Raw genomic sequence first — 15,552 nt, forward strand, 5'->3', positions numbered from 1 at the left:
TATAATTTCAATATTATAAAAAATATATTGCTAAATAAATTCAAAAACCCGAATATTATTCTTAATATTATTAATTAAGGAATGAAAATTAAATTAAAATTTAGTTAATTAAAATTATTTAATAATTTCACTTTAATACCAATAAACTAACAAATAACTATTAATTATCTCTAATTAATTATTGTATTTGACCAAGGCAAAGCAAACAAAAATATGACTTCATTTGTACCCCCGAGCTAACAGATATTATCCTCTTTGACCTTTCCTTTTCGAGCTTCACCTCAAAGTTTTAAAACGCCCGTTAGAGCTTTCCCTTCTAGGTTTCACCTTAAAGTTTTAAACACGCCCGTTAGAGCTTTCCCTTCTAGGTTTCACCTTAAAGTTTTAAACACATTTGTTAGAGCTTTCCCTTCTGGACTTCACCTCAAAGTTTTAAAACGCGCTAGAGCTTTTCCTTCTAGGCTTCACCTCAAAGTTTTAAACGCGTTTGCTAGAGCTTTCTCTTCAGGGCTTCACTTCTAGGCTTCACCTCAAAGTTTTAAACGCGTTTGCTAGAGCTTTCTCTTCGGGGCTTCACTTCTAGGCTTCACCTCAAAGTTTTAAACGCGTTTGCTAGAGCTTTCCCTTCTGGGCTTCACCTCAAAGTTTTAAAATGCGTTTGTTAGAGCTTTCCCTTCCGGGCTTCACCTCAAAGTTTTAAAACGCATCTGCTAGAGCTTTCCCTTCTAGGCTTTACCTCAAAGTTTTAAAATGCGTTTACTAGAGCTTTCCCTCCTGGGCTTCACCTCAAAGTTTTATAACGTGTCTGCTAGAGCTTTCCCTTCTGGGCTTCACCTCAAAGTTTTAAAACGCACCTGCTAGGGAGAAATTTCCACATGCTTATAAAAAATGCTTCTTTCTCCTCCCTAACCCCTTCCCTTTAAGGTTTTAAAATAAGTATGCTCCAGAGAGGTTTCCACGTCCTTATAAAAAATGCTTCATTATCCTCCCTAACCGCTTCCCCTCAAAGTTTTAAAACGCATATGCTAGGGAGAGGTTTCCACACCCTTATAAAGAATACTTCGTTCTTCTCCTTAACCGCTTTCCCTCAACTGCTAGGGAGAGATTTCTACACCTTTATAGAATGTTTCGTTCTTCTCCCCAACCGATGTGTATCTCACATCTTCTTAATGAAGCAGGCTAAATATATGTTGAAGTCCCTAATGTTTAGGTGTCTTCTCTCAATTTCTACTAATTCACTAAGTATTTGTAACTAGCAAAATTTAAAGAGAAATTAGAGACTAAAACATGTGTTTTGACTCTTAGTTACTGTTTATTTCCCAAAAATGCTCCTATGACGCCTTCACCTAACAACACTACTCTCACTAATCATCAAACTCAGATAATATGGAGCAGTGAATTCAAAGCAGCTTAATACCTGCTTCCCTCACAGAGTCAACAACAGCTTCGATCTTACCATGATACTTCTGTTCTCTTTTCAAGTGCACACAAACAGCTGGGATTCCCTTAAGCAAAAGCCTCTCTCCCAACAATTTCCCGATCTTTACAGCAGCAGCCACATCCCTTGTTGAATCCATGCTCGGCTTCAGCGCCTTCTCCTGTGAGCTTGCAGCCGAAGCAACGGTGGCCGTTTCGGAGTGGATCACCTGCGCGCTCACATACTTGTTTGTGAAGTGCATCTTCAAGACATATGGCTTTAGATACTGCGTTAATCTTGGTGGCCTAACTGGAGGAGGAATCACCATCTCCCTTACTCTAAATAACATAAACAAAGATGAATCTTAGGATCTTCAATCTTCTCAAGCTTAAGCTAAGCTACCAATTAGTGAGTTCAATAATAAATATGGTTAACCACCATTTATATCATGCTTTAAAGTTTAAAATCCCTTACATAGCTTTCATAATAATGGCAATGGGCAATGGTTTTGATATACTATCTAATTAGCAGAGATAAATGATATCTGTTCTTTACAAAAATTAAAATGGCACCCATTCATAACGCTAAACCAATAACGAAACCATATCATTGGTTAGTGAAAATGGAGAACCATTACCAAACCAAGGAACTTGATTGGGCAAATCCAGATTTCAACTACACTGGTTGGATTGGATCTATTGGTTCAGTTTCAAGAAATCTGGGCTTTCTGTGCTCAAATCCTAATCTTCTGATTTTCAATTTGCAAAGGGTGAATCTGATGTTCCACGTTCGTTGGAGAGGAGAATAAAACACTATTTATGAAGGTGTGGAAACCTTCTCCTAACAAACGCGTTTTAAAGCCTTGAGGGGAAGCCCGAAAAGGAAAGCCCAAAGAGGACAATATCTGCTAGTGGTAGATCTGAGTCGTTACAAATGGTATCAGAGCAGACACTCGACGATGTGCCAGCTTTCTCGCTGTTCCCCGAAATGGGGTAGACATTAGGCGATATGCCAGTAAGGACGCTAGACCCCGAAGGGGGTGAATTTGGGACGGTTCCATATCAATTGGAAGAAGGAAAGAGTACCAATGAGGACGCTGACCCGAAGGGGATGAATTATGATGTTCCACCTTGATTGGGGAGGAGAATAAAACACCGGTGTGGAAACCTTCCCATAGGAGACTAGTTTTAAAGCCTTGAGGAAAAGGTTCAAGAGGAAAAGCACAAAGATATCATGGATATGAGTCGTCCCACTAAAACCTAAAATTGGGGAAAAATTACTGAATAGGGCCACTGCAAAGTGGTTGTCTACAGGTTCGAAATCTGTTCGCCACTACCCTTACAAACATGAATCCAAGTTCAATATAGCATATTCGAATTTTGTCTAATACATTCAACAATATTGAATGGCTAGCCACTTTGTCGAATCTCCTCCAAAAAAGAAAAACAGATTTCAACGAATTCCATAAGTAAAAACTAAGATTAGGTTAAATGCATCTTAAAACTAACAGTATTCTAACCCACAGTTCGAAAGGATTTCAAACTAGAACGGATTCGAAATCATTTCACGAACCTAATTCCAAATTTACCCGGTGTTGAGTTTGGTTGAATGGACGAAACAAAAAAGATGAAAGGAAAAAGAAGAGTTTAGATCCGGGAAGACCTCGACGAAAGACGGGGTTGGTGTTGGCGTGAGGTTGCAGCAGAGACGAAAGAAGATCGGCGGTGGAGCGTTCCGGCAAGCGGCTGCGGCAGCAATGAAGGGGAAGGGTACTACCATTATCAAATATTGTTTTTGGTAGGTTTTCAACAACAATAATAATTATTATTATTAAAAATTTATTAAACACGTTACTAAACATTAAAAAAAAAAAAAAAAATTAAAATAATGATATAAAAAATGATTTATTTAATATTTTCTAAAATTAAAAAATTCATTAAACTAAATATGATATTGAAAATGTAACTACTAAGAATGCGTTGAATAAAACTTTTGAAATTTGATTAAAGATATATTAATAACATAATAAAGGTATGAAATTGTATTTATAGACTTATTTTTTAAAGATTAATAGATAATCTTCAAATAGGCTATTGTAAATGGCAACAATATTGTGTAGATAGTCTGAGTTGGGTTGAGTTGAGGATTTATTTGATCCAACCCTGAAGTTTGGGTTGGTTGGATTGGTAACCTAACCCAACCCGAAAATTTTCACAACCCAATCCAACCCTCCATTTTCGGTTGGATTATCCGATTGTTAATTTGTTTTTTTATCCACAATTTATAATTATTTGGATACAATTTAGATAAAGCATATTAAAAATTCTAACGAATACAAATCCATTTATAATTATTAAAAAAAAAAACAAATTCAATTAGGAAGAACAAGCGAAAATAGTAACATATTAACATAGTTCAACATTATCATAAAACTATAGACAACTAAATAAAAGGATAGATCGTGCCATTAAAAAAAAATTATAAAAATGATTAGTTTAAAAATACTATATATAACAAAAATAAAAAAAATGCAATAAAAATATTTTAATTGAAATAGACTTACTCAGATGAAATTAGCGGACAGTAAATTATTAGAAAAAATAAAAGAAAAATATAGAAATTGTGATATAATTATATTGCAATTTATAATTACTTATCTCATTTTTATAACAAAATCTTTAAATCTATTAAAACTAATTTTGTTCCATCTACTCAATTTTGTATCGGTTAGTATTAAACAATTCATAAAATAATCAAGAATTCTCTCACTCAAACTACATGTTGATCTAGAAGTTATAGTAAACACTAGAACAGTCAAAATATTTTCGATAACTTTTAATAAAACTCGATATTTAAATTTATTTACTTTCCACCGGATGAAAAATAAAAATTATTCAAATATATATATAATCTAATAGGCCTTTGTTTCCAAATAAACTAAATATATGTATAATCATAATTAATAAATCTATCATACATATGATTTTTAAATTAAATCTATCATAAACAATAAATTTAAAAATAGTATAAGATGAGCTAATAGTTATATATTAATTTATTCAGGGAGGAAGAAACTAAACACAATTAGAAACTAAAAATAATATAATATAATATATTTTAAAATAGTATAAAAAAACTAAAAATAATATAAAAGAAAAGATTAACAATGAAAGTAAATATGGTATAAATGGCATATATGTACTTATAGGAAGCCTTATACTTATTCCATGTTTTTCAGGTAACTAAGAATTAATTAGAGATGAGTGCAGATTTGGAGCAGATGCTATAGAGAGTTGCACCGTTGTCTCCGAAACTTTTTTGATGTTTTAATGTTTTTGTGACTCGTTTTAAAATTATCCCTGTAAACATTTGCTGAAACCACCGCACTTAAATAATGGTGAAAGTTCTTTGTTTATAATCATTAACGGTATAGAAAATTATGGTAAATTCCAAATAATATGAGAAAACAGTAAAAAGAAAAAACAATAAATGAATAGGATATATTTGCCTTTAATAAAAAGGCAAATATGGTAAGTTGTAATATATTTGCCTGTAAATGTTTGCCTTATAATAAACGGTTAACTGTCCTTAACACCCCCCCTCTCCGAAAGCTGAGCGTCGGATTTGAACGAATGTGAATCTTGGATCTGAAAAATTCGAATAGAGATCGAGAAATACTTTTCATGAAGATGTCAGCAACTTGGAGATGGGAAGGTACATATTGTGTGCAAAGTTTGCTAGCGATAACAAGTTCTCGAAGGAAATGATAATCTAGTTCAACATGTTTGGCCCACTTGTGAGAAACGGGATTAAAGCTCAAAAAAATAGCACTTTTGTTGTCACATAAGAGTAAGGGCTGCTGTGAAATAGGGATCTTGAGGTCATGCGAAAGATGCGTAACCCAAAGAAGTTCAGCCGTAGTCGTGGCAAGAGCACGATACTCAGATTCACAGCTGGAGCGTGAGACAGTAGGTTGCTTTTTTACACTTTAAGAAACAAGATTGTTACCAACATAAATAGAATAACCGGATGTAGAACGACAAGTATCAGGACAACCAGCCTAGTCAACATCTGAATAAGCGACTAGCGTCTAGGAACAGTGGATGGACGAAAGGTAAGACCAAAGTGGAGTGTTCCTTTGACATAGCGAAGAATACGTTTGACAACAAGAAAGTGATCTGCAGTAGGGGCATGCAAGAATTGACTGACAGAATTGACAGCATAGGCAATATCTGGACGCGTAATAGTCAAGTATTGAAGGGCGCCAACAAGAGATCTATAGAGAGTAGGATCAGAGAAAGGAGAACCATCAGCAGTCAGGTGTTGAGAAACAACCATGGGAGTGTGGACTGGTTTGCTATCGAGCAACTGAGCATGAGTAAGAATATCTCGAGCATATTTTAACTGACTAATAAAGAGACCATCAGGAGTGGGTGAAGCTTCAAGACCAAGAAAGTAACTGAGAGAACCCAAATCTTTGGTAGCAAACTCAGAATGAAGCTTGCGAGTAAAGCTGTCAATAAGAGATGAGTTGTTGTCGGTAACAATAATGCATCAACATAAAGAAGCAAATAGATAAGTTTAGACTGTTGATGAAAGACAAAAAAGGACGTGTCAGCGCGATTGCAAGAAAAACCAAGTGTGAGAAGAAATGAGCTAAAACGCTGAAACCAGGCGTGAGGAGCTTGCTTTAAGCCATAGAGGGCTTTCTTTAATAGACAAACATGAGTGAGAAATCGAGGATCAATATACCCAGGAGGTTGTTCCAATGAACACGTTCAATAAGTGTTCTATTGAGAAAAGCATTCTTGACATCAAGTTGTCAAAGAGGCCATTTATTTGTGACTGCAATAGAAAGCACAATACAGACAGTGGTAGTTTTGACAACCGGACTGAAAGTGTCAGTGTAATCAAGACTAGGAACCTGAGTATAAACTTTGGCAACAAGACGAGCCTTGAAACGCTTGACGGATCCATCAGGCAAATATTTAATACGAAACATCCATGTAGAGCCCACGATGTTGGTGTTGGCAGGGTGAGGAACCTGATAGTGTTACTATAACACATGCGGAAGCAATTTGGATCTTAGGCACTTTTAGAACATCAATTATTGTAAATGACTAGCATGTTCATAAGTATTAAAACTTAATAAGTTTAAATACTAACCTTTTGTAGTTCAAACTCCTTTTGCCTCACGAACCGGTTTCGAACCACCACTAGTGTCTTCTCCACTATTCTCCGGCCTTAGAACGGGATTGTGGAATCCGGTGAGTGACTAAACTTGGGAGGGATTTTGTATACGTGAAAGAGAGTGCTTGTGAGAGGTTTTTCATCAAGATGAAGAATCCCTTCCAAGTATCATGATCACTCTATTTAAAGAGTCAAGTTTGCATGTTCATGCAAACTTGAGATCACCAAATCTTGACACTTAAAATTCCACTCAAATGTTTGGGATTATGTGGCAAGCATGCATGTTTGAGTTAACCAAATTTTGACACTCAAAATTCCACTCAAACTTGTGGGGTTTATTTGGCAAACATGCAAGTTTGGTTAAACCAAATTTTGACACCTCAAAATTCCACTAACATGATTTTTCCATTAGATGAAAGTCAACATTTTGACTTTCTTCATTTTAATTAGATGAAAGTCAACATTTTGACTTTCTTCATTTTAATTCAACAATTAATTTGAATAATGAATTTCAAATTAAAGTAACATTAAATAATTAATTAAACTATTTAATTAATATTTAATATTAATTCAAATGCCAATCCCAGTCAATTCCGACACATAATTGATTAAGATATTTAAATCTTATTTAAATATCTCAGATTCTCTCTTTTCGTTTATTTCGTAAATAAAATAAAATTGCGGTTAAATATATCGTATATATGTAACGCATATTCCCTAATTTGAATTCGAACACTTCGAACTCACTCGTCACACTGTTCTATGGTTTAGTCCGATATGAGCTAGCAGAGGGACCTAATGGACCTATAGATCATGGGCTCCAACGATTCAAGATTAACCGATTAAACTCATTAACCTGGTTAACCAACATTCGTTAACTACTAGGACACTCCACTATAGCCTAGTAGTTGCACTCCCCTCACTATAGATATATTTCTGTCCATCTGATATAACCATGATTAGTAAGTCGATCCTTCACAGGTTGTTCGTAACTAGAGCTGGGTCAATTTACCGTTTTACCCCTGAAGTTACTTCTTGTTCCTTATGTCTCACTGATCCTCTAATAAACAATTGGTTTGTGGTCCAACCAGTAAACCGAATCCCTCTCAGGCCAATGAGAGGGTGGGGCCCCTTGTTCAAGACCTGGAGTCAGTGCTTAAGGGAACTACCTTTCTTCTATCCCTAAAAGTGGGTAGGAGTGAATTCCGTCTTGCACCCCACGTCCCCAGCCATTCACCCAGTCTTACCCCTGAAATGGGAGGCCTGTTGAGTCGGCGAACTAGAGCCACTCTCACCCATGCAAATCTAAGGATAATTCCGAATAAACAGGAGTTCATGGTTAGCTCAGGATTAAAACCGAGTTACCTAGGTTATCGAATGAAAAGAAAATCAGTCTCAACAGTAAACGACTTTATAAAGTGAGAGTGGTTTTCTTCATGGTCCGATCTTATGCAATACTCATTGCATAGGACGCCCCCACTCACATGTCTCCACATGCACAATTTAGTGATCGCATTGTTTATATCATATACAAAAGTGGGCCGCATCCATAGTGTCCCCAGAATAAGGTACTCAGCCTTATCCTTATACTATAGATCATTTTGACTATATACTTGAACTTGATCCACTCTTATGTCTCTACATATAGTTCAAGTAATCATACTATAGCCAGAGTGTTCTTAGTTTATTGGATTTAGATTAACGATCGTAAAGTTCACTTTATTCAATAACAATTTTTTACTGAATAAACATCAATAATAACTTTATTGAAAATAGAATATATCTTTGTTTACAAACTATGAGTTTTAGGACATAAAACCCAACAGAACCAAAGTCCAAGTATCATTTTGTTGTAAAGCTCGAATTTCTTCATCCATGACAGCAACCCAAGCAGGATTCTTAGCCGCAGATTTGAATCCTTTTGGCTCAGTGGATGCAAGAAGAGCATAAAGAAGTCCAGATGAGCCCCAAAATACCAATATTAATTGGATGACGAGTCTTAAATATACCAACTTTGACTCTGTGATCATAGGATGAGAGCCCAAAGAAGAGGAATCAACAGTAGGTTTAATAGAGATTGGATCAGAAGTCGAGGGTGGCAAAGCAGAACCTGCACGAGAAGTGTCAACCTGCATAGACTCATCCACAAAGTCAGAACAAATATCACACGGGGATGAACTGGATCGAGGAATGTACGATGATGAAGTGGTAGGGGGGGATGAATCAATATGATAAGGATGTGGTTCCAAGAAATTTGAAATATGAAGAGAGGGAAGAGGTTGGACCTGGGAGCTAGAAATAGTAGGCAAGTGAGTTTCATCAAATTGAGCATGACGAGTAATATATAGCTTAGCTGCAATGCTGAAGACATCAACCCAAAAACGAGGAGAAAGATGGGAGTGAAAGAGAAGGGCCAAGCCAGTCTCAGTCACATGACGGTGTTTTCTCTCAGCACGACCATTTTAAGCAGGTGTATATGGACAAGAGAGTTGATGGTGGATGCTAGAAGTACGTAAATGAGTTTTGAAACAAGTGCTAGTAAATTCGGTACCTCCATTGCTTTGAAATACCTTGATACGAGAAGAATATTGATTTTCCACCAATTTTTGAAATTGAAGAATATCAAAGAAATCAAATTTTAATTTTAAAGGGTAAAACTAAGTGAATCGAGAATAATCATCCATAAAAATAACATAGTAAGGAAAACCTAAATTTGATTTGACAGGGGAAGGACCCCAACGATCACAATGAATAAGATCTAATAGATGAGACGACCTACGTTCATTGCGGGAATAAAGGCAATTGATGACTTTTCGCAAGCTGACAAGTACTACATAGTGATGGAGAAGGTAATAAAGACGTAAGAGAAAGATGACATTTTCTATTTAAAAAAGAAATAACAGAATGATTCACATGACCCAAGCGAGCATACCATAAATCATATGAAGCACGTAAAGATTTGTTTCTAAGTATTGAAATAAAAGCAGGGTTGCCGCGCTCCAGCACATATAGCCCTCCATCTCTTTTACCAGTTGCCACCACCCTTCCTGTTTGACGATTCTGGATAGTAAGAAGATTATTAGTAAATGTAACGGAGAGATAAAAGTCATATATTAATTTAGTGATTGAAAGAAGATTTTTAGTGAGATGAGGGACAACCAAGANATATCAAAGAAATCAAATTTTAATTTTAAAGGGTAAAACTAAGTGAATCGAGAATAATCATCCATAAAAATAACATAGTAAGGAAAACCTAAATTTGATTTGACAGGGGAAGGACCCCAACGATCACAATGAATAAGATCTAATAGATGAGACGACCTACGTTCATTGCGGGAATAAAGGCAATTGATGACTTTTCGCAAGCTGACAAGTACTACATAGTGATGGAGAAGGTAATAAAGACGTAAGAGAAAGATGACATTTTCTATTTAAAAAAGAAATAACAGAATGATTCACATGACCCAAGCGAGCATACCATAAATCATATGAAGCACGTAAAGATTTGTTTCTAAGTATTGAAATAAAAGCAGGGTTGCCGCGCTCCAGCACATATAGCCCTCCATCTCTTTTACCAGTTGCCACCACCCTTCCTGTTTGACGATTCTGGATAGTAAGAAGATTATTAGTAAATGTAACGGAGAGATAAAAGTCATATATTAATTTAGTGATTGAAAGAAGATTTTTAGTGAGATGAGGGACAACCAAGACATCTAACAAGTGAATATTTGGAACAGGAGAAAGAGTACCGATATAGGTAATGGGTAGGGATGCACCGTTTTCTACGATCATAGAGTCCTTACCCGTGTAATTTTTAGAGTGATCCAAAATAGATGGGTCGGCGGTCATATGGGCCGAAGCCNCCATAAAAATAACATAGTAAGGAAAACCTAAATTTGATTTGACAGGGGAAGGACCCCAACGATCACAATGAATAAGATCTAATAGATGAGACGACCTACGTTCATTGCGGGAATAAAGGCAATTGATGACTTTTCGCAAGCTGACAAGTACTACATAGTGATGGAGAAGGTAATAAAGACGTAAGAGAAAGATGACATTTTCTATTTAAAAAAGAAATAACAGAATGATTCACATGACCCAAGCGAGCATACCATAAATCATATGAAGCACGTAAAGATTTGTTTCTAAGTATTGAAATAAAAGCAGGGTTGCCGCGCTCCAGCACATATAGCCCTCCATCTCTTTTACCAGTTGCCACCACCCTTCCTGTTTGACGATTCTGGATAGTAAGAAGATTATTAGTAAATGTAACGGAGAGATAAAAGTCATATATTAATTTAGTGATTGAAAGAAGATTTTTAGTGAGATGAGGGACAACCAAGACATCTAACAAGTGAATATTTGGAACAGGAGAAAGAGTACCGATATAGGTAATGGGTAGGGATGCACCGTTTTCTACGATCATAGAGTCCTTACCCGTGTAATTTTTAGAGTGATCCAAAATAGATGGGTCGGCGGTCATATGGGCCGAAGCCCCAGTATCTAGAAACCAATCAGTAGCATCGGGTCCAACAATAGAACAGGACGTATTGAAGGCTTCAGCAAGGTGAGCATGAGTAGAATCAGGTCGAACATACTGTTGGTTGCAGCGGTCAACATAATGGCCCTCTTTGTGGCATATTTGGCAGTGAGGTGGTCGACGACCCTGACCTGAGTGGGTTCGTCCTCGATTGGAATAGTTGTTTTTGTAGAAATAAGAACGACCTCGCTGGTTGCTAGAGAAAGGAGGGTGGCTGCCATGGGTGAGACCACAATTAGTGGCGGTACAAAAAATATTCCACTCGATTTAAGAGAAGTGGAGGAATTTTGTTGAAAGACATCGAGAGAACAAGAGCCCTCTAACCTCTTGAATGGAGAAGGGTAAGAAAAATGTTTTATGGAAAATGAATTAAGATAGATAGCTCTCTCTAAGGAAGATGATGACGATATGGTCGGTTCGACATTAGCTTTTTTAAACCAATCTCAATTTTTAATAAAATTAACCTTCTAAATGATCGGTTTCGGTAGAATTCCAAATTGATTCTAGAAAGGTGATTCACTAAGGAACCTACCCAAGAATTTGAAGGAAAATTAACCTTCGAAAGAACTTGAACCACGCCGCCAAACACGACAGAGCAAGTAGCCACTTTGAACTTTTCTCAAGAAATACTTATAAGAATCACATGGTATTACTTTAGAAAATTAAGTTAACTCAGAAATAAGCAAATATGAAAAGATTAGGCCAAGAACCATAAGTTAATGACTTAAATTGAACGTTTTACTAAAGAATCGTAAGTTATAAAACTAACCCACTAAATCACATCCATTGTGCACGATATTTTAATGGATGCCCTAATACTATATAATAAGGATTTATGTAAAGTTGGATCGAGATAGGAGCATTTTTAAGATATAAACAAATGATAAGGTTAAAATGACCAAAATGTCTCTACTATATCGTTATGATGCATGATCTAAATAGACTCCAAATTGTAGGTTTTAATTTCACACCTATGGAAGCAATTTGAATCTTAGACATTATAAGTACATCAATTTTATTAAATTACCTACCATGTTCAAAAGCATTAAAACTGAAGTGATTTGAGTACTAACCTTTAGTTCAAATTCCTTTCTTGTTCTTCTTTCGTTTTTCTCACGAACCGGTTTCGAACCACCACTAGTGTCTTTTCTACTATTCTCTAGCCTCAAAAGGGGACTGTGAAATGGGACGAGTGACTAAACTGGGAAGGAATTTAATATATCTGGAGAGAGAGTTGTTGAGGGATTTTCTCAACGTTCGTGCCAGAGCTTTCCATATACCTTGATTACTCTATTTATAGAGTCATATTGCATAATGCAAATTTGAGATTACCAAATTTTGACACTCAAAATTCTATTAAAATTTTAGGTATTATGTGGCAAGCATGCACGTTTGAGTTAACCAAATTTTGACACTCAAATTTATGGGGTTATTTGGCAAACATGCAAGTTTGGTTAAAACATGTATTGACACTCAATATTCTACTAACTCAAAAATGGATTTTTCAATCCCCTGAGTCAATCTTTTGACTTTTTCTATTTTAATTCAATCATTAATTTAAATAATTAATTTTAAATTAAAATAATATTAAATGATTAATTAAATAATTTAATGTCCATTCCAATCAACTGTGAGACTCGTTCATTATGATTTCCTATCCATAATTATAATATTTAAATTTTATTTAAATATCTCCTACTCCGGCTAAGTATTTCGTTATATATTTAGCTCAAATTCCCTAATTTGAATTCGAATACTTTGAACTCACTCGTCACACTATTTTAGGGTTTAGTCCGATATGAGCTAGCAGGGGGATCTAATGGACCTACAAATCATTGGCTTCAACGATCCGAGATTAACCTTGTTAACCAACATTCGTTAACTACCAGGACACTCCACTATAGCCTAGTAGTTGTACTCCTCTCACTAAGGATATATTTCTGTTCATTTGATATAACCATGATTAGTAAGTCGATCCTTCACACATTCGTAACTAGAGTTGGGTCAATTTACCGTTTTACCCCCTGAAGTTACTTCTTGTTCCTTAAGTCCCATTGATCCTCTAATGAACAATTGATTTGTGGTTCAACCACTACACCAAATCCCTCTCGGGCCAATGAGAGGGTGGGGCCCCTTGTTCAAGACCTGAAGTCAGTACTTAAGGGAACAACCTCTCTACTATCTCTAATAGCGAATAGGAGCGAACTCCATCTTACACCCTATGTTCCCAACTATTCACCTAGTCTTACCCATGAATTGAGAGGCTTATTGAGTCGGTGAACTCGGGCCACTCTTACCCATGCATCTAAGGATAATTCTGAATAAATAGGAATTCATAGTTAGCTCAGGATTAAGATCGAGTTACCTATGTCATCGAATGAAAAAAAATCAGTCTCAACAGTAAACGACAATATAAAGTGAGAATGACTTTCTTCATGGTTCGATCTAATGCAATACTCATTGCATAGGACGCCCCCGCTCACATGTCTCCACATGTACATTTTAGTGATCACATTATTTATATCATATACAAAAGTGGGTCACATCCATAGTGTCCCCAAGATAAGATACTCAGTATTATCCCTGTACTATATATCATTTTGACTATATATTTGAACTTGATTCACTCTTATGTCTCCATGTATAGTTCAAGTAATCATACTATAGCTAGAGTGTTCTTAGCTTATTGGATTTAGATTAATGATCGTAAAATTCACTTTATTCAATAACAATCTTTACTGAATAAACATCAATAATAACTTTATTGCAAATAGAATATGTTTTTGTTTACAAACTATTAGTTTTAGCACATAAAACCCAACCCAAATAACTTAAAATTTTCTATAAGGCCTATATATATATAACTAGACATGGTTTCTATAAGACCTATATATATATATATATAACTAGACATATATAACTAGACATGGTTTCTATAAGACCTATATATATATATAACTAGACATGGTTTCAAATTTATTGTAGCATGTTAAGGGCATGAACCAAGATTATGGTGGAAAATGATGAAAACGTCCTAATGAATATTTTATGAGAACTTATGGTTCTGATGAACTCTACATGGCATGAGAATTTGCATGACACTTATTTATGATATTATGTGCGACTTATGTATGAATTTGTGAAGTGTTGACATGATTATGAGGACGTGTATGCTCGGATTAGAGCTTATGAACTTTATAGTATGACATGTTTTTTATTATGCCTTAAGCTTTTATGACGGTCCCTTAGAGTCAAAACTATGAACTAATGAACCTATGATATTCCTTTAGAGTTAAAAGAGTCAAGCCAAATAGGTTGGTTTCAAAAAAAATGCACCACTCAAGGGCTACGCCAATTAGGACACCCATATTGCTTAATGCCCTAAATCACTCTAGACCTTCTAGACCTCCCAATACATGGTACATCATGATCATATGTTTAGATGCCTTTTCTAGATACCTTTCAGGATGTCATAACCCAAAATATGTCAGGGGACGTAGAGGAATCAAGAAGCAACCATGGACCAAATCTAGATTTCAAATCTAAGACATAGGTATATGCTTAGGTTCATATTGTTTACCGACCATGTGACCTAGTAGGTTTTTTAGGGGAGTGTTTTAGGAATAGGACTAGTGTTATTTATTATTTATTATGTATGGAGTGGAAGTGGACAACCCAATGAGATCTACTCGCCTTAAACTCGTCCAAGGATAAGGGATTGTACAAGTGCATAAGCTAGAGCTAGGCACTAGACTGACCAAACCTTACCAACTCAAAACTCATGATCTAGGATCAGGGTCTTTAGAACATAAAAAATGTTATATCTTTGATAGGTTAAAAGTATAATACCCTAACATCAATCATGGACACGATCAATAGTCTACAAGTAAACTACTTACTGAGTTTCTAGTTTTTACATGTTGTTTAGGTAATGACTAGATGTTGTTCGAAGAGGGGAAGATCTAGAACATGTGTCATAGAGAAAAACCTAGGGCGAGAGCCTCCACTGGTTTTGTATCTGCTTAGTCTCAATTGTATTATATACTCCATTCCTTTTTTGTGCATTTAAACTTAAACACTATTTTGGATATTAGAAATATATATGTATGTACTTACCGTTCTTAAATTTTTTTATACTTTTATCTTAAAAATAAAAAATTTACCATATTTTTACACCTTTGAGTTAACCCACATCACGATCCGTCTTTCAAACAATTAAAAAATTAGGTTGTGACATCTCCCATCACAGTAGCTACTCTCAAGGTAGTAACATATTTACTAGGTGTTAGGACTACAACAACACCTCGGACCCCTTCATTGAGGCTCATAATAAATCTCTTTGCCTTCTTGGCTTATGTATCTGTTAGGATCGCTCAACAACACACACTCGATCAAGATGAAC

General features: G+C 35.6%; 1 protein-coding gene across 5 annotated transcripts; it reads right to left on the minus strand.

Annotated features, from left to right (window-relative positions):
- Positions 1-688: 688 nt before the first annotated feature.
- On the minus strand, positions 689-3,218 carry LOC111792903 (50S ribosomal protein L18-like). 5 transcript variants are annotated; one of them, XM_023674528.1, is made up of 4 exons: positions 3,080-3,218; positions 1,418-1,755; positions 847-857; positions 689-797 (listed from the first exon to the last, which is right to left on the minus strand). In XM_023674528.1, the coding sequence occupies exons 2-4, from the start codon at positions 1,743-1,745 to the stop codon at positions 795-797; spliced, it is 342 nt and encodes a 113-aa protein (XP_023530296.1). In that variant the 5' UTR covers positions 1,746-1,755; positions 3,080-3,218; the 3' UTR covers positions 689-794. The 5 variants fall into 5 exon arrangements, with proteins under 5 accessions (XP_023530296.1, XP_023530298.1, XP_023530297.1 ...); XM_023674530.1 differs by having other exon boundaries at positions 689-854; positions 1,457-1,755; XM_023674529.1 differs by having other exon boundaries at positions 689-854.
- Between the last annotated feature and the right edge of the window lie 12,334 nt (positions 3,219-15,552).

The sequence above is a fragment of the Cucurbita pepo genome, chromosome LG04 (genome assembly GCF_002806865.2).
Source record: "Cucurbita pepo subsp. pepo cultivar mu-cu-16 chromosome LG04, ASM280686v2, whole genome shotgun sequence".
NCBI classification, from domain to species: domain Eukaryota; kingdom Viridiplantae; phylum Streptophyta; class Magnoliopsida; order Cucurbitales; family Cucurbitaceae; genus Cucurbita; species Cucurbita pepo.

Coding starts and splice junctions, on each gene's coding strand:
- LOC111792903 (XM_023674526.1), bottom strand. CDS start 1,745: ATGGTGATTCCTCCTCCAGTTAGGCCACCAAGATTAACGCAGTATCTA.